Here is a 26,663-nt window from a genome sequence, read left to right as displayed (position 1 = left end):
CTGGTTAATAAACTAAAGTGAGGATTGATTTCTTGCATGGATTCCTGACCTCAACCCTTTGTTATTGATAAATGGGTGTGCACCCTGAAAACTAGAAGTTCAGCTGTTTTTGTGTACAAAAGTTTGTTTTGTAACTCCCTCAAAATTCCTTATAAATAAGATCACCTTTCTCTTTTCTTTTCTTTTCTTTTCTTTTCTTTTCTTTTCTTTTCTTTTCTTTTCTTTTTTTTTAGAGACAGGGTTCCTCTGTAGCTTTGGAGCCTGTCCTGGAGCTAGCTCTTTCTTGTAGACCAGGCTGGCCTCGAACTCACAGAGATCTGCCTGCCTTTGCCTCCTGAATGCTGGGATTAAAGGCGTGGGCCACCACCACCTGGCTTAAGATCACCTTTCATAATTAAGTAATTAACTCTTTCTTTGAAACCACAATTTGCATGCTGTCAGTGAAAAAGGTTGACTGAAAACAATGCGTCTTGCTTGCTTGCTATCTAGATACATTGTATGTGGGTTATGGGAATGACTTTAATCATGTGAGGGAGATGGAAAGCATGTTTTCACCTATAAGCATTCACTTGAGAAATGGAATGCAACTGTTTTGATTCCTGTACTGCTTGGAAGATTCTTTTGGGGTGTAAAAGCTGTAAAACAACATGAGATAAGACAGAGAGGATAAAGAGAGAGAGAAAAAAGAATAGGAATAAAAAAGGAAAACATGAAAAGAGTTTGTGCCTTTCTCCCTTACTCCCCTCAGAGAGAAAAGTTTAGCCTCGCTGACTCTGCAGATTCCTGTCAAAGCCCTGTGCTGATGGAGGCTGGTCCCCCTAGACAGCAGCACCTAGCTCTAACCCCTTCCTTTCCACATGGAGTCTTTTAGCCCTGTTGATCCAGGGGCTGATGACTCTCCCATCCACCTCCACCCAACTTCAGTAACCCAAACACAAGCCAGACAGACACTCACTTGTCTGTCTATGCACACAGCCAGAGAATGAGAATCTGTGGACATCACTGTCTACTGCAGGAGGAGGGCTTCGGTGCAGCTAGCTTACCTGCATGGTGACACTGGGCAATAACCGTCTGGGAAAAGTCCTTGATTTTCTTATACTTCTGCAAAAATCTATCCAAAAAGTGGGTGGCTTCCGAAACAGTGATGCCAAGGCAAGCAGCAAGCCTCTCTTTCCCTGTGAATCAGGAAGACATGCCACCAGAGTTCAGGCCTAACCCACATCAGGTAAGAACAGGGTGTGTGGAAATGAGCTAACTGCAGGCCTTGGGGACAAAGCGGCCAATAAGAGCCCAGTGGTGGTGTGGGTCTTATGTGGCTGGTTTGGATAATACTGGTTTGGGGCTTTACACACTAGGTGCTGGGTGGCAGCTGACCCCAAGAGGACCATTTAAACACTGTATCCTTTGCAGTCTCAAAGGCCTGCCAGGAGCTGCATGTGAAGCTGGGCTCAGGCAGACTCAGTACTGCTCTCACTGAATCAATGAAAGATCTGAATGTAGGACTGGGGGAAGCGGCAGGGCCTACAGGAACAAGGAAGGCAGAGTTGATTAGCAGGTGTGGAGACATGGCATTCAGGAGCCCCTATGCTTAGCATCCTTATTTTAGAGTACATGCTTTTGCCCTAGATCAGTGTTTTGCTCCTGAAAGAGGCAAAGTTCTTGTGAAGGAGCTGCAGGGAAGCTGTGAAGGTCTCTGGTGGAGGTGGTTCAGCACAGCACAGCACAGCAGCCTCAAGTTGGCTGGGTGCAGGTACTGGATACACAGGCCAGGGTCTGACTTCAGCTCTGTCACCCACAGGAGATTCTGGTGGTCTTGGGGAAGTTGCTTAACTCTCAATAAATCTGTTTCTTCATTTATGAATTGAGAAACAGTCTTTAGCCTAAGCCTTAGCCCCAGGTCAGTCAGGGAATCCTATGAAGCAAACTCTTAGCTAAGTGCGGCTTCTATTTGGTGCTTACATGTAATCGTTTTCTTTTATTTCCCCCCAGGAATAGGTACCAGGACCTTTGCTTAACAGTAGTATTGGGGGGAAAGTCCTGGGCTCTGGGGGTGATCAGAGTTGATTTTGAGGGATTCCAAGAGTTGATTTCTGGGAAGGTCATTACTAGGGCAAGAGGAAACCACATTGAGCTTTGAACTGGCCAACACAAAGGATACCTAAGAGGCTTTCAGATACTTGTCCTAGAAACCATGGCTCAGGGCTTGAGTTCTGTGTCTAAGAAGACAGGGAAGGATCCTTAGTAGAGGCACTGTCTAACCTCTCAGAATCGCTTTTTGATTCCCTCTTTAGTGAGGCCTCTCCTGGCCAGTCGAAACCTTCAGGATTTTTTTTTTTGATTTTTTTGATTTTGGAGCCTGTCCTGGAACTAGCTCTATAGACCAGGCTGGCCTCGAACTCACAGAGATCCGCCTGCCTCTGCCTCCCGAGTGCTGGGGTTAAAGGCGTGCGTCACCACCGCCCGGCAACCTTTAGGATTTTTAATGACAGCTTTTGTTTTGTTTTTGAAAGAACATTTAAATATAAAAATTGTTTTTGTCTTTATAGAAGCTTATAGTTACGAAAATTTAAAATAGATTTTGGACTTTTGGAGTGCTGGAATTTTTGAAGACTTTTAGAGGTTTTTGGAATTGGATTGTATAAAATTAATATGAGGGCTGGAGAGATATCTCAGCAGTTGGGAACACTGGCTGCTCTTCCAGAGGACGGAGGTTCATTTCCAAGCACCCACACGGCAGCTCACAACTGTCTATGACTCCAGTTTCAAGGGACCCAACACTATGTTGGATATATGCAAGCATAACACCAATGCACATAAGATAAAAATAAAAAATAAAGTGAGACTTCCAGGTCAAGGAGTGGAAAGTTACAGCACTTGCATGCCAAGTTGAGGGGCAGATTGTGTCCTTAGTTTTAATTGTTGACTTGACACAAAGTAGAGCCACCTGGGAAGAGAGCCTCAGCTGAGATCGTGCTGGTCTTTGAGCATGTTTATAGGGAATAGTTTTGACTGATGTAGGAAGGCCCAGCTCACTGTGGGCAGCACTATTCCAGAGACAAGGCTTCTGTACAGTCTAAGAGAGCAGCCAGCCAGCAGCAAGGAAGGATCCATGTGTTTCTTCTCTTTTTGCTCTTGACTGTGGATGTGATGCCTAAGTTCCTGCCTTAACTTCCCTACAACAATAATGGACTGCAGCCTGGAATTGTAAGTATAATTAAACCTTTCTTCCCTAAGCTGCTTTCCAGCAGTTTTTTTTTTTTTTCAACAGAAATATAACTAGGGCACTTCTGTTTCAAGGGCTGAGCAAGTGCCTAGCCACAGAGAGCCCCAGGAATGCTGTCTGGTCTACTTGAACAGAACTTCCCGTACAGTCCAGGTGTTGCTGCTCTGGGCTCCATCATAAATACAATCCCTTGGGTACTCAGTATGAGGCTTGGTTTCTCCTGACAGAGTCAGGTGCTTGGAGCAGGCTGAGCCCTTATCCACTGTCCTCCTGGCACAGGGTGGGTCTGGCATTCTGCATGCATCCAGTAAGCACCAGTGGATTAGACAGCTGAATATGGAGTTCACTGAGGAATCATGGTGAGGACTCAGTACTAGGCTAACCCTTAGAAAGCACAAGCCCAGCAAGCCTTGGGGTTAGGAATGACTTCCAGAAGACACTAGGGTCCTGCTGACCTCAGGATAGTGTCTTAGCTAGGGTTTCTATTGCAGGCCCAGCAAGATGAGGAGGTGCCCAGTAAGTTGGCAGATGCTGAATTCAGCTGGCTACAGGAGAGGTAGTGGACTTGTGAGCCAGCTTGGGTCAGATCCCAGATAACACAGGGGTACATGAATTCGAGGTCATAGGAGGTCAGGCAGGCAGTCGTATTATATGCTGCAGGTGGCTGGGCATGCACACCACTTCTCTTCCAAGTGCTCCTCTGCTCGTCTCACAGCCCTGTGGCTTCCCCTTCTGTGCTCATCGCAGTCCTCACAGTGGTCACATACCTGGTTTCTGAAGGTTGCCCTGGAGTTGTTTCTCCCTGGCTCTGCACTGCTATGGCAGCTGCTGGGTTGTTCAGAGATGGCTTCTGTGGACACACTCCTGTATGCTAGCACAAGTTGCCTGTCCAAAGCTCCTCCACTGGGTTTCCTAAGGTCCTAGCAGCACTAGGACCTGGTGATTCACTTATGCCCTCGGCCTGCTCATCAGCAAGGTTCTGGCTCAAATAAGGGGGGTGGGATAGAGACAGCACGAACTGAACAGCAGACACACAGTAATTCCAGCTGTCAGGTGGAGCAGGAACAATGGAGCAACAGAGATAGAAGCTCAGGGTGGGAGCCCCTGTCACCACAGGGCTAAAAGCAGCAAATTACCCCTCACCAGCATCACAGCTGATGACTCACGCTTATTTACAGTGCGGCGCTCTTCCTCTCCAGAAAACACAACGCGAAACTCGGAAGGAGCCAGTGGGTGCTGTGAGGCCATCTTTCTCTGTGATACAACTATTGTGGTGAGGGGTGACCCTGGTGCTAGAGGGGCAAGGGCCAGGCAACACTCAGGAGAATCACACATTCATCCTGCAACCCTACTTTGCTATTGAGCTAGCTCCTGCTTGGAGGGTCAAGAGACCTCTGGAAGCTTAGCAACACAGCTCACCCTTGAAACAGGACTCAGACAATCAGGAAGCAGATGACAGCGGCGTGAGTTAAGTGTGCCAGTTGTAGCTCCAGCAACCCTATGAGAGCCTTTATGGCAAAGGGGATGGGCAAAGAGGTACAGGGCTTCTTGTGACATTAGCAGGTCAAAAGTTGGCAGGATTGACTGGGATTTGAGCCTGGGTGGGGGTGGCGGCATCGTTAGACCTGCAGCATAGACCTGGGGTTTATGGCAGATCTGCAGGAGCATCCAAGGTACCAGGTTCTAATCCGCCCAGGAGGCGTGGTAAGGGGGAGGCTAAGGAGGAAATGGGACAGGAGACCCACCATGCATGACTGTCCCCTCCCCCTAGGTTTGATTACTGGCTTCCATGCTGCTTTCTAGACACGTCATATGATCTGATGTTCTCCAAGGACTATTGCTTGTTCAGTGGGTGCCTTGTGCTTCTCTGCAGTAGCTGCAGGCAGAACTGATGAGCACGCCTAGCTTCTTGGGCTCGTGCTCAGGATGGGCATTTCACCCTAACAGATGAGCAGTACTCAGGTGGTGCTGTGCAGCCAGCGCCTTTGACATGCGAAGTGCCAGTGCAGGCTCTTTATGCCAGAGGCCCATGGGGCCAGCAGGAAACAGAAGCTGAGGAAAGCGGAATACCAGCAGAGCCTCAGTGATTTCTCTGAAGCATGGCCCACTTAAATGTAGGCATACAGCCATTGGCAAGAACCCAGCCCTTCCCTATGGCTCACCTGCTCCATAGACCACAGAGTACACCACTTTCTTGGTCTGTTCTCTGTCCATGTGTGTCACATGCTCCATGGGAATGCCCTTCCTGCATGGAAAAACAGCATATTATCCATCATTGTCATTGGCACCATCTGCAGAGGGACAGAGCTCAAATTACATGCACACTGCCTCCCCTGGAGCCAACCACCATTTAAAGCTTGGCCTGTCCAGTGGGCAGCAGAGACTTGTAATGTGTGCAGCATCCACCTAAGACTCCCAAACAGACACCACCAGTGAGGCCGTGGCCCTCAAATTCTGGTGTGCTCATAAATCAAAACCAAACACTGCTTTTATAAAAGAATGTCCATTCAACTTTAGGGGAGCCTGTGTTTGCCAGGGCCTGGGCCACAACTGTGGTCACTACAGAGGTGAGCTGGTTTGAGTCCTTTGAAGTCCCTCACAGAATTGGACAACCAGCTGCTGCTTTGATCTCCCACAGAGAGCAGGGTGAGGCCTACATCTGACTGCCTGTGAACCAGCGTCTCAGAGATTAAAGCTGAAATCGCTGAGAAGCACAGAGCCCCAAGAGTTTATCTTCCCTGCTGTGCATTTCCTAAGAAGAGCTTCCCTTGACTGCTGCTCTTGAAAACATCCTTAGCATCTGCACCAGCCTCAGTGACAGAATAAGCACAGATCCAAGCACTAAAAAGACAGAAGGCTCTCTCAGCGCTTGTGATTGTGCTTCTGTGTTGGGCTCCTGTGGTCACGGTATTCCCAACTGTCTTAGCCTTCACTTCCTGTTTACACTGCACATCAAGGTGAGGGCTCAGCCTTTCTTAGGCCTTTTCCTAGCACATCACCTGCCCTGGGATGCCTGAGGCTTTCTAGATTTCCTAGCTTACAGAGGTGATTTGGAATGACCTGACTTCACGAGGCATCTCTTTCCCAGATACCCCAGTCTTGCGCTCTCTTGTTTACCTCAACTATTATTTTTGCCCCAGACAGCTGCAGGTTGTTTGTTTGCCTTATGATGCGGTTGAGTGATGCCCACTGCTTCTCTACAGCGGGTTCGATATCAGGCACACACACAAAAAAAGTGATAAGCATCCTTGTCAGTCGGTCCTTCGGGTAGTTCGTAGTTCCAATAAGCGAGAATGGAAACCACTACACTTCTTTGCAAATGAGGTGCACACTGCTCCCTTCAGAACCAGGGACCAGGTTCTATGCAGGAAGAAAACATGCAGTTGCCACAGGGGGTTGACTGGGGCAAAGCAAGGGCAGAATAGACCATGAATCTCTCCTTCCATTCTCAAGATGCCTTTTCCAGCATTTGTCTGGTGGGAGTAAACCATTGCCTATTCTCTAGGGTTCTGGCAAAGTTGGTTTTAGCAGGCGTTGCTTGAGTTTTCAGTGTGTCTGTGGGGGATGGCTCCAGGGTGCTGCCTCCCCCAGCACTTCCACTGACATGTTAGATGTCATTCATTTTGATCACCCAATTTCTATCTAAGTAACAACACATCTCTAGCTTCCCCTTTTCCTGTTGTGCTGTTTTATATACTTGTTTATCTCATCCTTAAACTTGATTTTATAAAGAGCTGTGGGGCCATTGAGATAAGCTTCTATGCCTATAGATTACTAGGGTTTACAATAATAGATATTGTAAAAATGGCCATCTTATCAAAAGCAATCTACAGATTCAATGCAATCTATATCAAAATTCCAACTCATTTTCACAGAAATTGAAAAATTAATTTTAAATTTCATATGGAAATACAAAAGACTCATGATATCTAAAAGGATCCTGAATTAAAAAAACAAAACTGCTGGAGGTATCACCATCCTTGATCTCAAGTTATACCACAGAGCTATAGAAAAAAAAAAACAGCAACAACAAAAGCAGCATGGTACTGGTATAAAAACATATACCAAACTGACCAAAGGAATGAAATTGAAGACCCACATATAAGCCCATATTTCTACAGTCACCTGATTTTTCCATAAAGAGGCTCATGAAACACACTGGAGAAAACACAACTACTTCAGCAAATGGTGCTAGTCAACTGGATAGCTACATGTAGAAGAATGAAACTAGATCTGTATCTCTTGCCTTGCACAGGATTCAACTCAAGACGAATCAAGGATCTCAACGTAAAACCTGATACCCTGAACCTGGCAGAGGAGAAAGTAAGAAATGCCCTTGAACTTACAGGCTTAGGAAAAGGCTTTCTGAACAGGATCCTGATAGCACGGACATTAATACCAACAATTTTCAAAGTAAAGCATTTTCTATGAATGGAAATAAAAACAAAAATGACATAGTTTCCAATGGCAACAATTTATATCTACTAATGGGTTATATAGGAAACAGCAATGAAAAATCATAGCCCTAAATCCCTCTATAAATAATTAAGAAAGTTTTAAAATATTTTCAGTACAAAACACAATAAAAAACAAGAAAGCTAACCGAAACAATGTGAAAGGAAATTATAAAGATGGCATATTAGTGCACATTAAGCAAATAATCTATTAAGTAGGCTACACTGCCAGTATGAAGAATAAACAATTTCATTACTTCCTTGTACCCACAAAACACCAAATCTTTGCATGGCATGAGATACCATATGTAAAGCCAAATTAACCACATAGTGGTAAAAATCTTTAACACATTTCAGAGAAAGAGCTTGTATCCCTAGCAAACAAAGAACTTAAATATTAAGGAAACGAGGGCAAAAAAATCTTTTGCAAGACCGGGGCAAAGATGATTACCAAAAGAAACAGTATAACAAACTGTATCTCTCAAGCATATAAATTCCAACTTTCTACCAGAAGACATTATGTAAGTTTTATAGAATTACAGAAAGAAAATTCTAGGTCAACAATTACAATCGGACATAAAAATTTGTGTGTGTTTGCATAGGTGTTTCGGCTGCACGTGTCTGTGCACCATTTGCATGCGATACCTGCAAAAGCCAGAAGAGGGCATTTGATCCTCCTCTGAATCTGGCATTACCAAGAACTCTGTGTGGGTGCTTGGAACTGAACCTGGATTCTCAGCAAGAGCAACAAGTGCTCTTAACCCCTACCCATCACTCCAGGCCCATAACAAACATTATAACATACTCTTCTTAAAAACTTATATAGATTAAGTGAGGAAGCAAACAAAAATCAGAGAAAAAGAACTAAACAAAGAAATGAAGCTCAAGCTATTAGTAACCAGAAACCCATAAACTAAAACTATCCTCTCAGTCACTGAAACTTCATTAAGTATCAACAGATAGGGCTGTACAGGCTGGGATGGGACAGGGCTAGAACAGGGCTGGACAGGGCTGGACAGGGCTGGACAGGACAGGGCTAGAGAGGGCTGGACAAGGCTGGACAGGACAGGGCTGGGCAGGGCTGGGCAGGGCTGGACATGGCTGGTATGGGGCTGGACAGGACAGGGCTGGACAGGACAGGACAGGGCTAGACAGGACAGGGCTAGATAGGGCTGGACAGGACAGGGCTGGACAGAGCTGGACAGGGCTAGACAGTACAGGGCTGGACATGGCTGGACATGGCTGGACATGGCTGGACTGGGACATGGCTGGACTGGGGCTGGGATGGGGCTGGGACAGGGCTGGGATGGGGCTGGGACAGGGCTGGGATGGGGCTGGGACAGGGCTGGACAGGACAGGGCTGGACGGGGCTGGGACAGGGCTGGGATAGGCCTGGGGCTAGTATAGGATAGATCTGTGGATAGACAGGTAGAACAAATGTTTAAAATGTATTGTATTCAATTTTAGTTCCAAAACAAATGATCCATATTGTATATACTTGATTAGGAAACAATACTCACTTAGAAACTAAGGACAAGGATAAAAATGAGTACTTAAATGTATTATTTTCTGTGCCATCCTTGATTTGTGCCTGGTCTTTATAATTAATAGATCGGGAACGCTCCTCCAACGGCCATGTGTCAGAAGCTTCCTGCTAGCCTTGGTGCGACTTTGTCAAAGATTAGAAACATTATACGCATGTGCACGTGTGAGATCAGCTGCATCAGAGTCAGGGCAGGGCACTGGGCCCCTGGAGCTGGAGCTATAGTTGACTGCAAGCCACTTAATAACTGAACTTGGATCCTCTGCAAGAGCAGCTTTAACTGCTGAGCCCTCCATGCAGCCCCTGTGGTGAGACTGGGGGCTCTGGTCCTGTCTGTTTTGCCTTCTGGTCATGGAGCAAATGAGGCTGATCCACCGCAGGCTTCCGTCATGATGTGCTGCCAGCCTACAGCAGTCAGACCATGGGGTGAACCTCTGACCCTGCGAGCCAAAACAAACCTTCCTCTGTAGAAGCTGGGTCTCAGCTTTTGTGACAATTACATAACACTAACACAGTTGCCTTCTTGTCTGTTTGCTCCTTGCCTGTCAACTTACATGAATACTTCTCATGCCTGCTTTTAATTTTACTGAAATACAAACTTCACTGTAGACACTGATTTTACTTTGCCTCATATATGTTGATATACAGCTTCCATTTCTGATGATTTCCTCATTTTCATCCTCTCCTGCCCCAATCTATCTACCTGGACTACAAATTTTCCACCAAGAGCATTTTTTATGAAACACTTTAAATTTTTTTATATGCGTTGGCATTTTGCCTGTATGTATGTGGGGGGTGCCAGATCCTCTGGAACCAGAGTTACAGTTGTGAGTTGCCATGTGGGTGCTGGGCATTGAACCGGGTCCTCTGGAAGAGCCATCAGTGCTGTTAACCTCTGAGCCATCTCTCCAGTCCCATGAAACACTCTTTTGTTTACAATCTTATCACAGGGTCTTTCCAGGACCAATGGTACTGGAAAAGTACCATTAATTTGGGAGATGATTCACTCAGGCCTCAGTACCAGCAGCTCATGAATGAAGGCAGATTCCTGTTTGATGTGTTGTCTGGAGCAAACATTTAAACAGAACAATTTGCACCAGGTAGTGGTAGCACACACCTTTAATCCCAGCACTTGGGAGGTAGAGGCAGGGGGATCTCTGTGAGTTTGAGGCTGGCTTGGTCTACAGAGAGAGTTCCAGGACAGCAGAGCTATACACAGAGAAACCCTGCCTCAAAAACAAAAAGATACAGAGACAAAAGCAAGCAGGATGCCCTGCTTACATCTCTTGTGTGATGATAAAATACCTGTCAGAGTGTTAAGGAAGGAAGGAAGGGTTTGTTATTTTGGTCCATCATGGTGGGAAGGCCTGGCAACAAGAACTTGAGGCAGCTGGCTACATTGCATGTGCACTCATGAAGCTGAGAGAAATGAATGCTGGTGTTAGCTCACTTTCTCCTTACTCATCCAGGACTCCAGACTCCAGAATAGTGGTGACCACATTTATAACAGGTCTTCAATTAACACAGTCCACAAACATCAAAGTCCCCCAGACATGCCTAGACTTGTGTCTCCTAGGTGAGTCTCAATCCTGTCAAACTGACAATCGATATTCACCATCACACTGGGCATGGTGGTGTAGACTTACAAGTTACTTGGAAGTCTAAGGCTGGAGGATCATCACTTAAGCTCAGTCTGAGCAACACAGTGAGAACCTGCCTGCCCTCAGCATAAAAAGGCAGCATTAAAAAGTCAATAGACTTGATGGCATAAAATAAAAATTTTGAGTATATAAATTCACATTACCCAGCCTCTTAGAATGCCCAAGTAGATGGATGGTAAGTTCAAGGCTGCCTAGACTTATGCAGAGCATTTGAAGCCAACCTGGACAACTTACTATCACCATGGCAAAAACCAATTCTTTCTACAGAGCTAGGGATAAAGCTCAGTGATAGAGCATTTGCTTAGTATATGTAAGGCTGTGGGCCCAGTCTCCAGAACAGGAGTAAACGTAAATAAAGACCAGTAAAAAACTGGGGGAAGGGCTGACGAGATGGCCCTGGGGTTAAGAGCATTAGCTGATCTTCCAGAGATCCTGAGTTCAACTCCCAGCAATCACATGGTGGCTCACAACCATCTATAATGAGATCCGGTGCCCTCTTCTAGCGCGGATAGAACACTAAATCTATCTATTTATCTATCTATCTATCTATCTATCTATCTATCTATCTATCTATCTTTAAGAAAAAACAACATTGGGGGAAATCGGCATTACGTCTGCCAAAGGAATAAGAAATCACAGATGTCACAAAAATACGAATGACAAAATGAGCAAATTATACATATAAGCAATTAATAGAAGAGAAATAAATGATCAATGATAAGTAAAAATTTGGCTTGAAACAATTAAGCAAATGTAAATATACTCATTAAGAATTATCTTATCACTGGGCGTGGTGGTGCAGGCCTTTAATCCCAGCATTTGGGAGGCAGATCTCTGTGAGTTCAAGGCCAGTTTGGCCCATAGAGTGAGTTCCAGGACAGCCAGGGCTACACTGAGAAACCCTGTCTCAAAAAACCAAAGGGGAAAAAAAAAGAATTGTCTTACCTACCAAACTAAGCAAACTTGACCTTATAATAATGGATGGGGCTTCTGATACATGTTCATATACACTTCTGATACAAAATCAAATTAATATCTTTCTGAAAGAAATCCTTACAGTATATATGGACTCTTTACCTTAAGATTCCTCTTCTGTGAATTTTAGTTTCTAGATAGAGACTAAATTTGGTCTGTTTGTTTGTTTTGAGAGGGTCTTTCTACATTGCAGCCTCTGCCTCAGCACCTAAAGGTCTCAGGCAAGATGATGAGTGCTGATAGCCAACCCGGCACAGCAATAAAAGCCTTTCTTCAGGGAACTGCCTGCCAGTAAAGAGCTGTGAACCCCCTAAGCCTTGCCAGTATTTCCTGCATAGTGGCCTTGGTCTCATGTCTTTTGTTTTTATGCCTAAAGACTCCCAAGTCTCTAGTAAACATTAAACCTTATATAACTACAGATGTTTAATAAAAATATGTATAGATAGATATGTACGTACAGGGAACACTCACACATGCATTTCCTTCCACTGCTAGATGAGGGACTAGAAGCAATGACTCCCCAGCAGCAAAGCACACACCCATGGCCTAGAGTTTGGCTTCTAACACCACCTTCTTATAGAGAGAACAGGGTTCTAGAACTGAGGCAGGAAACATACTAGATGAAGCCTGGAAACCTTGTAGTGCCAGAAAGTAGGTACACACATATGTACACATATGCGCACGTGCACACATACACATTTAAAGAAGTACAGTTAAAGGGACACAGGAGCCAGCTGAATAAATCAAACAACAAAACAAAAGCATTTCTAGATTATAACCTAAATAGAATATTCATGAGCCCAGATGACAAATAATTAACTGAATAAATTAATAAATAAACAAGAGCAGACAAATTCCCTGTGTAGAAGTATGAATTATGTTCACACTTTGAACTAAGAAGGCAGGGCATCACTGTCTACCCCTCAGTTGTAGAGTGAGCTTCATAATTCTCTCCCACAGGTAGAGACACCTCTGTAGCCCACTAATATCAACAGTCACAAGTTCTCTTGAAGAGTGTCCTTCAGGTGAGGTCGTGAGACTGTGATCCTCCTCCTCAGTCCATAATCCTATTATAAGCACCAAGCTGAGGACATTCTACAAATGGCTGGCCAGGACTCATTGAAACTGCTATTTGAACGAATAAGACCACCATGGATACTCATTCACACATGAGTCTGGATGAGCATTTTTCATTACTCTCAGGTCACATGGTACTTTCTTTAGCTTTCAGGGGAACCGCCAGAATGTTTCTACAGTGAATGCCTCATTTGTCCACTGACAGTGGATGAATGTACTTGTTCTATCTTGTAGGAAAGCAAAATTGAAGACCCACCATTGAGTTCTCTAACAGCTCTAGTCCTGGAGCCCCTAACAAATAATAAATCTCCTACAAGGAGCCACACAGGCGACACAGTGTCTTTCTTGTTTAACTGAGAACTTCACATGGTCACTCCTGTCCATCAGATCACATAAGCAGTGACAGTTGCATCTGTGGCCATGGGAGGAAGTGACTGATGCACAGATTATAGCCTCACTGTCATTTCATGTGCTGACACCCATGTGCAGACGAGAGAACCAGCACCACCACTGGCTTCCTTCAGAAGTGTGCACAGCCTGACAGCAACCATTGATACTCACCACTTGAATAGCTCCCAGTTTCTCTCCCCAAGATCCTTCTCGTCACCATAGTTACCTGTCATCTTTTTGAGGATGGAGCAGGAGTGGTGACGGACTCACTTCCTTCACCGGTGCATGAACCCTCCCTGCACTCACACATCCAGGCCATTCCTAGCTCTTGTTGGTTCCACCTTCTAATGCCACCAGAGTTTGGACCTTCCCACCATCTCTACTGACGTTTCCCTAACTCTTACTGGATGGTGACAAGAACCTCTCAGCCTTTCCCATGCTATCATACTTCTTGGCCAGAAACAACAGTGAAACACAGAGCCCCTTCCTGAAAGTCATTTGATGGACATTTGGTCAATGTCGACATTAATGGAACACACATCTATCTTTTCCGCTTCAGATACATTATTAAAATAAAGCAAAAGAGGTAGGTGGTGGTGGTGCACACCTTGAATCTAAGCCGTTGGGAAGGCAGAGGCAGAAGGATCTCTGAGTTTGAAGTCAGCTTGGTCTACAGAGTGAGTTCCAGGACAGTCAGGACTGTTACATAGAGAAACACTGTCTCAAACAAATGAACAAACAAACAAACAAACAAGCAAGCAAATAAAGCAAAGGAAAAAAGTATAAATACATGCATACAAGAGAGAAGAAGGATGTTCAGCAAACAAGAGAATTCCACATACTTATGAAGAGTAAGGAATATCTGTGTGTGTGCATACATGCATGTGTGCACAGCAAGTGTGGGTTCATGTGTACCTGTGCACAAGTAAGTGTACATGCCTTCAGGGTGGCAGCCATAGGGATATTTAACTTTGTAGGGCCAGGCACAATCCAAGGTAGAAGATGGGGCTGGAACTGGGAAAGGCATGAATTCAACACATATGTAAAGAGTGGTCAAATCTTCTAACAACCTGTCACTCTATATCCCTCACCTAAAACATGGATCTAGCTAGACTTCTCCCTGACCCAAAAATGATGATGATGATCATGAAATGAGCCAGTGAGTTTTGATGGTTTTGACAAGCTTCTGCGATGAGCTTCACAGTGCTGACCCACAGCAATCACTCCACAGTCCTCTGTCTCAAAGGAAACCTTCAAGTACTGCTCATTCATGTGAGCAAACACAGTAGAATGTCTTTAGGCTCCTCCTTATTTCTTCTAGCAAGAGTGATCTCTGTGACTCTGTCTTTTGCTTTAATACTAACATAAAATTCAGTCTGGTTTCAGAACTGAAGCTTTACTTTCACAGGCTTACACAATGGCTTCTCAGAATCTTGCAGGATCTGACCCTGCTTGATGCAAGCCTCCATGACCCCTCACTTACGTATTCAGCAAACCAGCACCAAGGGAGGCTGCCACCAAGTTCTATGGCCAGCTCCAGATGTAGTCTGACTCCCTTCTACCATAGCTACAGTAGTCTCTGTATGCCTTGGTAGTTGAACCAGGGAAAACACTTCCTAAGACAGTTGCTTTCCAGTAGGGAACCCCTTCAACTGCTCAGTTCACTCTCTCCTTTCTGATGGATATGCATTTTCAGAAGTTGGTGCCTTCGACTGGCAGTCTTGCCCCAAAGCATCTTTCTTATTGTTCCAATACAGAAACTCGGATTTCTCTTCATCAGAACTCTATCAATGACAGCTGCTTTCTTTGCACTTGGCTTGTCTGCAACTTTAAACTCACTTCTTTGCTCCCCAAATTCCACATTTTCTATACCTCTTCCTGCTTTGACTTCTCATTCCAAGCCCCAGTAACTGTATAGAACAAGAGCCATGCCTTAATTCAAACACTATGCTGCCTTAAAATTTCCTCCACATGACTTAGTCTATTATTTTTGAATTCTGCCTCACTTAATTTTCAGGACACAGACAAACTGTAGCCAGATCATTTGCCAGAACTGTAACACTAGTAGCCTCTACCCCAGTTTCCATCAGTTTTTTTCACCTCAGAAACCTTATGAGCCAGGCTTCCACTGCCCACATTCTTTTCAGCTTTCCACTCTTCCACACTTTCACCAGAATGGCCTAGTAAATTCTGCCTACAGCATTGTAGGCTTTTCCAGTCTTCAATTCTATATTCCTCCTCATTCATCCTGCCAAATTCCAACGGCCCACAAAGCTGTATGGTGAGGTTTGCTACAGCCCCAACTCTACCTCTTTGTACTGATTTTCTGTATTATCTTGTTGTGACAAAAATCCATGACAAAATCAACTTAAGAGAGGAAGTGTTTACTTTGGCTTATGGCCTGAGGGGATAGGATCTATCATGGTTGGGAAGGCATAGAGGGGGGAGCTTGATATAAATGTCCGGTCACTTTTGTTCACAGTCGGGATGTAGAAATACATGAATGTTGATTGTCTTAGTTAGGGTTTCTATTGCTGCAATGAAACACCTTGACCAAAAGTAGGTTGGGGAGGAAAGGGCTTATTTGGCTACACCATTCATCGTTTCATCACTGTTCATCACTGAAGGAAGCCAGAAGAGGAACTCAAACAGATGGAGCAAAAGCTGATGCAGAGGCCACGACGGGTGTTGCTTACTGGCTTGCTAAACATGGCTTGCTTATCCAGCTTTCTTACAGAACCCAGGACCACCAGCCCAGGGATAGCATCTCCCACCATGGGCTGGGCCTCCCCCATTGATCACTAATTAAGAAAATGCCCTATAGGTTTACATAGAGCCCAGTCTTATGAAGGCATTTTCTCAGTCGAAGTTCCCTCTTCTCAGATGACTTCAGCTTGTGACAAGTTGACATAGAATCATTCGGCAAACTGATGCTCAGCTTGCCTTCCCCTTTCATTTAGTCTGTGGTTGCAGCCGTGGATGGTATGGACACACTTAGGGTAGTCTCTCCTCAGCTAAACTACAGAAATGCCCTCAAGACACCCTCGAAGGTATGCCTCCTCAGGATTCTAGCATTCTGTCCCTTGACAGTGAAGAGTTTCCAGGTGGATTCTGTTCCTCTGACTCGGACCACTTTCTCTTGAGCTCTACACTGCTGTGTCTCCGTACCTCTGCATTCCTGCAGGGCACTGTTTCTGCAGCACTGACCTCTGAAGCTCAGCCAACAACTCACCCACAGAGTGGAGGGAGTGGGAAGCACAAGTCGAATTTCTTGCCCTTCCTGTGTAGCTATCACTGCAATCTTGCTGCCTTGAGCCGTGAGCTCTTGCCTTGCCCTTCCTGGACACGTGGCTCCCCCTGGATCTGTCCGCACTTCTCTCTGTACTGGCTGTCTAAATAGTCTCCTCTTTAAAGTGCCATGTAAGGTTTGATCTTCTTTTCTGCCAAGGTTCTTTCAGAATTCCAAATACAGGGTTAGAGAAAAAACTCAGTGGTTAAGAGTAATTAATGCTCTTGCACAGGACCTGAGTTCAGTTCCCAACACCTACCTCAGGTGCCTCACAACCTCCTGTAACTCCAACTCCCATGGGATATAAAGCCTCTGGCCTCCACAGGTACCTTCATTCATGTGCACACATAATCATACACACACACATGCACATCCATGCATGCATACATAAGTTAAAATAATAAAAATAATTAAAAAAATTTTTTGAGACAAGTTTCTCTTTGTAGCTCTGGCTGTCCTGGAACTCATGCTGTAGACCAGGCTTGTCTCTAACTCACAGAGATCCGCCTGCCTCTGCCTCCTGAGTGCTGGGATTAAAGGTGTGTACCACCACTTCCCGGCTTAGTTTTCTCTTTTAAGAACTGAATATAAATACACAAACTTTTTATTGCTGCTATTGTTGGGTTTTGTTAACTTTTTTTTTTTTTTTGAGAGAGAGTTTCATGTTTCTCAACTTGGCCTCAAACTCACTACAAAGCTGAAGACAACTGAACTATTGATCTTCTTGCCTTTACTTCCTGTGTGTTGGGATTATAAGAGTAAGCCACCATGCCTGATTTACTGAGGACACAGCCCAGGATTTACTGAATGCTAGGCAAGCACTCTACCAACTAAGCTACATATCCATAGTGCTGACGTCTTACAGTATGCGTGAAATGTAGACAAGAACAGGTTAGACAAAGGAAGAAAGGCATCGTTCTATGAACAGAGCAGATCTTTAGCTCTGGTGGAAATGATCACTGCCAGAGAATGAGCCCTCCTTCAAACCTGGCTGGCTGGCATGGTGGGTGGGGCAATGCAGACTCCATAAGGTCAGTTGAGCAGAAAGTCTCCTGACTGCTTCTTGTAAAGTGGGGAGTAGTGCACAGTCCTCTGGGGCCTGAGTGCCTGTCATTCCAGCAGAAAAGGGACACTGGGCCAACAAAACAGCAATCACAAGGTGTTAGGGGGAAGATTTCTTGAAAAAAGAGAAAAATGTGTTTTTATTTGCTGCTGATATTGAAAATTCCTCTATCCCCACATTTGGGTATAGGAGAAATAATTATATATTTATGATTACATGATACACATTTATTTGTGCCTTTTCAGCTTATTTATATTTAATGTTTATTGATACTATTAAGTTTAATCTTTCCATTTTAGTATTTGGTTTTTATTTATCTTATCTGCATTTTGTTCTGCTTCTTTCTGGAATCATTTTATGTGAACCACAAGTTTTTAATACCTCTTTTTACTTCTTCCATCAATATTTTAGCTGGCTGTCCTTTAGCATTGTCTTACCTTAGAAATGACATATGCATCTTTAAGATTTGCACCTACCTCTAAGTACCAGAACACTACTTCATGGCTATTGTAGGGCCTTTAAGCCAGCAGAATTCCACTTGTGCTCCCTACCACCTTTTTTGCTTTTGGTGTCTTTATCTTTTATTTCTGCCTGTGCTCTAAACTTAAAAAGATATCGCAGAATTCAAATATTACATATAAGCCACACATATAGCAACATAAATCATGCAAGCCAAGTTGTGTAAAGTAAAGGGGAACGTGTTTCATCTTTGTTCATTCTAGTACTCTATTCTTTCCCGAAGACGTGGTCCTCTGTGTGATCTTGCTTCTCTTCAGTCTGAAGAACTTTATGCCATCCTAGTAGTACAAAAGTACTTAGACAAACTTCCAAATGTTTGCAAGTCTGAAATGTCTTTTTTTGCTTTAATCTTTGTAATTTTCTAGATAGAGAATCCCAGACTGTTCCAGCACTCTTCGAATGCTAACTGAGTATCTTCTGCCACTGTTTTTGATGTAATTATACTGTTGTTCCTTTGTCAATGTGTCTTCCCTTCTGTTGCTAGTTTTTAAGATTTTCTTCTTGTCTTTGGTTTTTACAATTTTTACTTTAATAATTGCCCATTGTGTGACTTTCTTTGCATTGAATATTTAGGATGTTTTAAAGTTTTTGATATGTAAATTATTATCATTAATCAATATGTGAATGTTTTCAGCCATATTTATTATACTTTGCCTTAATTCTCTTCTCTCCTTGTTGATCTATTTTATTTTATCCCATGTATGGGTTTTAAGTGGTCCATGTTTTTCTTTTCTCTTTGTGCCTAATTCTTGTCTCTGTAAACCAGCATAGATTCATGGATTCTTTCCTAAGCTGCATTTTCTCCTCCTCCTCTTTTTCCTTCTTCTCCTCCCTCTTCTTCCTCTTCCTTTTGAGATGGGGGTCTCACTGTGTAGTCTGGACTGGAATTCACTATGTAGACCAGGCAGGTTTTGAACTCAAAGATCCACCTATTTCTGCCTCCTGTGTAATAGGATTAAAGGCATGCACCACCACACTTGACCTAAGCTGCATTTTCTATTCTTGTTCTGATATGGTGTTCTTCACTTTAATGATCTCATCCCTTTCTACAGTGTTAGTGTATCTCTTAAAGTTCTTCACATCTTAGCACTTTTCATCTAAATACCTGGTTGGGTCTTTTGAGACAGAGATTTACTAGGTAGGTCTGCTGGCCTTGAACTCACAAAGATCCACCTGCCTCTGCTTCCTAAATGCTGGAATTAAAGCCACACACCACCATGCCAGACATATTTTTAGTATAATATTATATATATACTATATAATATTATACTAAATATACTATATATTGTTGGACCTTAAAGTCCAACCATTGAGGAGGAGTTGCCCCAAGAGGCCACTCTCACATCGCAGTTGATGTAAAAGCAAGAGGATTTAATTCTGTCGTGACAGGGTCTTTAAGCATTCGAGAAGCCAAAAGACCCCAAATGACTGTCACAAGCTACTTTTAAAGTAAAAAGCCATAGAAACAAGGGGGTGGGGAACTCGGGGATTGTTCTTTAACTATTAGAATTGGCTTATTCAAAGGGCTATTAACAATAATTGGTCTGAGCCCAGGCTTGAGAGTGGTTACCAGATCAGGTGAGGTAAGAGGAAACATTTGAGGGTTATTTTGACCCCTTCCCAGGGACTGAGTCAAAACATCTGTGGACATCTGGGGGTATCTTGTCCCAATTCTAAGAACTAAGCTCTATTTGGAGAACATCCACAAGGACACAGGGAGATGGAGAGTCTCCAACTTTCCAGTACGTGCATGTGTAGTTGTTAGGTTCCCAGGAGGGGAAAGCACTAAGGCTGAGAGGCCTCAGAAATGGCCTCAGAGTTGTCCTAGAGTTTTACATATATATTTGTTTTCCAGAGCTGAGGGCTGAACCCAGGGATTTGATCTAAATCCTCAACCCCTTTTAATATAGTGTTTTACTAATTATCTGAAACTTTCATACAATGTATTTTGATCACATTTATTTCCTATTGCTCCTAGGTCCATCCTTCTACTTTTGTGCCCTCTTAAAAATCCCACCAAGTCCAATCTGTGCTGCTCATGGCTGTTGGGTTGTCCACTGGTGCATGGTCCCTCTCCCAGTGGCCATACTTTTAAACAAAACTGACTTTCCCTCTGCTCCCTGCCACCATGCCTCCGGAGGTCATCAACTGTGAAGAGCTACACAAGTTGGCATCTTTAGAACAATTTTTAAGAACACTCAATAACTTCATGTCTGGACTGTTTCTTTGGCTGATTTTACTGAATGTTTATTCTCTTGATCACAGAGCACATTTCTTGTTTCCATTTATTTAAATTATTATATACTGCACATTTTACAGTGCTGAGGCAATATTTATTTCCTTTAAAAGGCACACTACTGTCAGGCCACAATTGGATTAATCTGTGGTTAGGTTGGGTGTGGACTTCATTGCAATCACAGTCTGATGCAGAGCACTACTGGTTTGAATTGCTTTGTGAGTGGGCCCAGAGACTGTCCTTCTCTGAGGTCTACAGCATGAGAACCCTTAGAGCTTCCCAGCAGAGCTGTCAGCTTTTCAAATTACAGGAGATCTTTCTCCCTGTGACAAACCAACTGCAGTTTTCTGGATTTCTAAAAAGTTGTTTTGCCCTCTAGTCCCAGCCTGACTTTCTGTATCTTGATTTAAAGAGGCTGGACCACTTGAGATGGGTGGAAATCTTCTCAGTTTTTCTGCCCCGCCATTGCCCTTGGAAGTTGAGGTTCAGAATGCTTTCTGTTGATGCCATGCTAAGCCACAAGTTAATTAAAAGTTTAAGTGGTTTCTCTTCTCTCCTCTAGGGATTAGAATCACTTTTTTTTATTTTTTTAAAAAGTTTATTTATTTATTTATTAAATATTTCTGTCTCTTCCCCACCTCCGCCTCCCCTTTCCCTCCCCCTCCCCCAATCAAGTCCCCCTCCCTCGTCAGCCCAAAGAGCAATCAGGGCTCTCTGTCCCGTGGGAAGTCCAAGGAAAACCCTCTTCCGTCCAGGTCTCGTAAGGTGAGCATCCAAACAGCCTAGGCTCCCACAAAGCCAATACATGCAATAGGATCAAAAACCCATTGCCATTGTTCTTGATGTCTCAGTAGTCCTCATTGTCCGCTATGTTCAGCGAGACCTGTTTTAACCCAGGCTTTTTCAGACCCAGGTCAGCTGGCCTTGGTGAGTTCCCGATAGAGCATCTCCATTGTCTCAGTGTGTGGGTGCACCCCTCGCGGTCCTGAGTTCCTTGCTCATGTTCGCTCTCCTTCTGCTCCTGATTTGGACCTTGAGATTTCAGTCCGGTGCTCCAATGTGGGTCTCTGTCTCTGTCTCCTTTCATCGCCTGATGAAGGTTAATATTCAGGAGGATGCCTATATGTTTTTCTTTGGGTTCTCCTTCTTATTTAGCTTCTCTAAGAACCCGAATTATAGGCTCAATGTCCTTTATTTATGGCTAGAAACCAAATATGAGTGAGTACATCCCATGTTCCTCTTTTTGGGTCTGGCTTACCTCACTCAGGATAGTGTTTTCTATTTCCATCCATTTGCCTGCAAACTTCAAGAAGTCCTTGTTTTTTACTGCTGAGTAGTACTCTAATATGTATATATTCCATACTTTCTTCATCCATTCTTCAATTGAAGGGCATCTAGGTTGTTTCCAGGTTCTGGCTATTACAAACAATGCTGCTATGAACATAGTAGAGCATATACTTTTGTTGTATGATAAGGCCTCTCTTGGGTATATTCCCAAGAGTGGTATTGCTGGGTCCATGGGTAGGTTGATCCCGAATTTCCTGAGAAACCTCCACACTGCTTTCCAGAGTGGTTGCACAAGTTTGCATTCCCACCAGCAATGGATGAGTGTACCCCTTTCTCCACAACCTCTCCAGCAAAGGCTATCATTGGTGTTTTTGATTTTAGCCATTCTGACAGGTGTAAGATGGTATCTTAAAGTTGTCTTGATTTGCATTTCCCTGATCGCTAAGGAAGTTGAGCATGACCTTAGGTGTCTTTTGGCCATTTGAACTTCTTCTGTTGAGAGATCTCTGTTCAGCTCAGTGCCCCATTTTATAATTGGGTTGATTAGCCTTTTACGGTCTAGTTTCTTGAGTTCTTTATATATTTTGGAGATCAGACCTTTGTCAGTTGCGGGGTTGGTGAAGATCTTCTCCCAGTCAGTGGGTTGCCTTTCTGTCTTAGCAACAGTGTCCTTTGCTTTACAGAAGCTTCTCAGTCTCAGGAGGTCCCATTTATTCAATGAGGCCCTTACTGTCTGTGCTGCTGGGGTTATACGTAGGAAGTGGTCTCCTGTGCCCACGTGTTGTAGAGTACTTCCCACTTTCTCTTCAATCAGGTTCAGTGTGTTTGGACTGATATTGAGGTCTTTCACCCACTTGGACTTGAGTTTTGTGCATGGTGATAGATATGGGTCTATTTTCATTCTTCTACAGATTGACATCCAGTTTTGCCAGCACAATTTGTTGAAGATGCTCTCTTTTTTCCATTGTATACTTTTAGCTCCTTTATCGAAAATCAGGTGTTCATATGTTTGTGGGTTAAAGTCAGGGTCTTCTATTCGATTCCATTGGTCGACTTCTCTGTTTTTATGCCAATACCAAGCTGTTTTCAATACTGTAGCTCTGTAATAGAGTTTGAAGTCAGGGATGGTAATGCCTCCAGACGTTCCTTTATTGTATAAGATTGTTTTGGCTATCCTGGGTTTTTTGTTTTTCCATATAAAGTTGATTATTGTCTTCTCCAGATCTGTGAAGAATTTTGATGGGATTTTGATGGGGATTGCATTGAATAGAATCACTTTTCATGGGCTCTTTTCTTTAAAAGGCTCACAATTTTTTTTGGATTCCCATTTGATTAGCATACTTTTGTTCATCCTTTTACTCTAAGATGGCACCTATCTTTAAAAGTAAGTTCCACCCCCCCCCTCCCGAGACAGAGCTTCTCTGCGTAGTCTTGATTTTCCTGGAACTTGCTCTGTAGACCAGGCTGGCCTTGAACTCATAGAGATCCATCTGTCTCTGCCTCCCAAGTGCTGGGATTAAAGGCATACACCATTACTACCCAGCTCTAAGATGTGTTTCTTGGAGGCAGCAGATAGATAATTTTTGTTTCTTGATCTATTTAGTCAGTGTCTTTTGATTGGAGAATTGAGGAGAGTGATATTTAAAATTATTACTAAAATGTGCTAGTTGTGTTGATTGTGTTATTAATTTGTGATGCTGTTTGTGTTCTCAATGACATTTTGTGTTTTAATAATTATGACTTTGTACTTCTTTCTACAGTCTTTCTTCTACCCCAAATACTGCTTCTTGTATTTTTCTTAGGTTTGGTTTGTTGGGTATAGTTTTTTAGACTGTTTATGTCATGGGGGATTTTTCTTTCTCCTTAAATCATAGAAGATAGTTTTGATGGATATATTATTTTAGTTTGGCTGTCATAGTCTTTTAAGACTTGGAGTTCAATTGCTCCAGGCTCTTCTGGCTTTTAAAGTTTCCAATGAGAAATAAATTGTTATTCTGATGGGGTTTCCTTTATGTGTGACTTACCTTTTATTCTCTTGCAGTTTTCAATACATTTTCTTTGTTATATATACTTAGTGTTTAAAATATGATATACTGTGGCAATTTTCTTTCCTGGTCTTGTCTGTTTGTGTTGTGTGTGTTTTTTCATTTGTATGAGTGTGTCTTTCCTTAGTTAAGGGACGTTTTCTATGATCTGTTGAAGATGTGCTCTATGCTGTTAACTTGGGATTCTTCTCCCTCATCTATGACTATAATTTGAAGTTTTTTTTAAATAGTGACTAACATTTCCTGTTTTTTTCCTAATTTTTTGTGTTCCTTGATTATTTGGCTTAGATCTTCTATTTTATCTTCAAGACCCCATATTCTGTCTTCTGCTTGATTCATTCTGTTTGTAAGGTGTTCCTTTGATTTTCTAGTTGGGCTATTGGGCTTTTCAATTCCATCTTCATTTCAGCTTGAGTCCTCTCCAGTGTTTCTTATTCTGAATTCTCCTTATTCAATTCTGTTCTCATATCCTGAATTGTCTTCACCATTTCCATCAGCCTTATGTTTGTATTTTCTTGGGCACCAATCAGGTATTTATTCTCATTAAGTTCTTTATCCTTGATTTCATTGAGCTGTTTCTTTGTATCTTCTTTAAACTTGAATTTTTGAGGATATTTATCACTTTTCCTTTAACATATATATATATATATACATATATATATATAACATATATATATATATATACTATTTACTAGTATATATTGGACAGAAGATGCTGGCTTCATCTTTAATATTGCTGGTATTCCTTTAACGAGATCTGGGCATGTGGACTTCCTTTGCTAGTTTTGAGTTCGTTATGGATATATCAGGATGGGGGAAAGAATGTGGGGGTTGGGTTGGATCTAGAGGTTGGAAGTGTCTTGGGTGGAATGTAGTCAGGTGGGCAGAGGGAACTGGATTAGTTTACAGGATGTGCTTCCTGTTCTGACATGGGGAGTGTGGAGATTGAAAGTCTGTGTGGAAAGGTTGAACACGATATGGGAAAATCCCTTGGTCTCAGGGATAGGTAGGCAGGATACTTGCCCCAGCTCAGAGCTCCTCTGCAGTGAAGGCAGAGAAGCCCAGACTGGGCTACTACACTGGTTGTGGGACCCAGGTTAAATCTGGCAGACTGTGGAAAAGGCATGGATGAGGAGGTCAGGGGTACTCAGCAGGCTAGATTCTGGAGGAGGAAATGAGAAGTCTGGTTATAGAATGGGGTGGTGCAGACAGTGTAAAGGGTCCTGTGGGTCAATACAGGTCTTGGTGGAAGCCGAGCTATTAATTAACTGTGGTGCAGGAGGAGGTGGTGGGACTAGGCAGGAGCACAGGATGTGGGACCCAGGCTAGATCTTGCAGGTTGCAGAAAAACAAGTATTGGGTACTGGTGGGCATCAGCAGGCTAGGCCCTAGAGGAAGAAATGGGATGTCTTGGAATGGAGTGGGGTGGGAGAGCTCAGTTTGCTTCTTGCCCATAGACAATTAGAAGCTCAAGGATTATGTCTCAAATAATCACAGAATATTTTGGCCAGCATTAGTGTTTTTATAGGAAGTTCAGCTCTCAAAAATGTTATCAGCTCCTTCCCCCTAACTCCAGTCTTCTCTATTCCCAGAAAACACTCACAACTTAAGAGATGTGTCTTCTTTTTACATATTCTGAGCACCACAAGGAATTGAGAATTTGTGGGAGAGCTGTAGAAGTTTACTCTTTACTGTCCTGTTTCCAGAGTCATGTTTCCCAGTTTTTCCCCATTTACTAGTAGTAAGCATCAGGAGTATACCTTTGATTTATATTTTTAGTCCACAGGCCTTTTAAGGCTTATCTTTCATTGGCTAAAGATGAGAATCATTACTATATTCAAGTCAGAAGGCACATTTCTGGAATCTCACATTTCTCTTTCATGTCCACTTATATACTGGCCACTTGATTCTTGAGTTGGCTTCTTTTGTTTCTTCTATTTTGCCACTAGCAGGCAATAGTTATCAAAACATTTTCTTGACTTTTGTTGCCTAGTTCTGCCTGAGAGAAAGCCACACGTTTACTACTGCAACTGTCTTTATCAGCTATCATAGGTAAGAGTTATACCCAATTCTATCATTGAGATCACAGCAATCTCCATGATTTCTTCTAAACCCTATCTTTATATGTAACTATTCAGTCTCCAAAGTTTTCCTAGGAAACTGTTACTTCTTTGAAAAATGTTATTACATATTTTTGATTACTCGCTTTTTTGCTTGTTGCTTTTGGAACAACAGAGCATTTATAAGCTGCCTGCATTCTTAAGTACGTTTGATCTGCATTTTTACCATGTGCTATTCTGGTCCTGTTTGGAACATAAAAATCATTTCCACAGCAACTAATTATAGTATAAGTCACAAATGCCAAGTTACTACTGCTGTGGAGGCTGTAAGCAAACATCATGCAAATTCTAAAAGCCTCTTATTTTGAAAATTCTTCACTGAGCTATTACAAGCTAATAAAATACAGAAAAGACACATAATATCCAATGCAGACATGAACTTTTCACATCAGCTCTATGTGTGATAAGCTTGACACAAATCTGGAGAGGAAGATTTTCTGTCTCATGTTAAACCTTTGCTAAAAAACAGTTGAGCATGCCTGTGAGGAACTGTTCTGTGCCTCATTCCTGCTTTGCTGGTCTGTGTCTCCAGCCCTCTACAACTTCACTATCTGTTCATCACTCTACACTAAATTTCACCAGGTAAAGTGACCATTGTAGCTGGTCTAGCATTTCCCCCCATGCTTTCCATATACATTTTAGATAAGCTCCTCTATGTGTATAAATGTACTACTCGGACTTTAAAAGAATTTGCTCTCTCTCTCTCCCTCTCATATCTATCTATCTATCTATCTATCTATCTATCTATCTATCTATCTATCTCCATATAAACATATGGATC

The 26,663-nt window shown here is 43.1% G+C and overlaps 1 protein-coding gene across 1 annotated transcript in view; it reads right to left on the bottom strand.

The window, feature by feature from the left end:
* Poln (DNA polymerase nu) overlaps positions 1 to 26,663 on the bottom strand; it is a 131,983-nt gene that overhangs the window by 17,846 nt on the left and 87,474 nt on the right. The window contains exons 18-19 of the mRNA XM_050140848.1: positions 5,386 to 5,468; positions 1,044 to 1,175 (exon numbers count right to left, since the gene is read on the bottom strand). Of these exons, the coding sequence (XP_049996805.1) occupies positions 1,044 to 1,175; positions 5,386 to 5,468 (215 nt within the window). The remainder of the gene's footprint in view (positions 1 to 1,043; positions 1,176 to 5,385; positions 5,469 to 26,663) is intronic.

Source organism: Alexandromys fortis, unplaced genomic scaffold, assembly GCF_014885135.2.
Source record: "Alexandromys fortis isolate MF-2015 unplaced genomic scaffold, M_Fortis_MF-2015_v1.1 scaffold_7, whole genome shotgun sequence".
Lineage (NCBI taxonomy): Eukaryota > Metazoa > Chordata > Mammalia > Rodentia > Cricetidae > Alexandromys > Alexandromys fortis.
The sequence above is the reverse complement of the archived record's forward strand: the minus strand, read 5'-3'. Positions and strand labels throughout refer to the sequence as shown.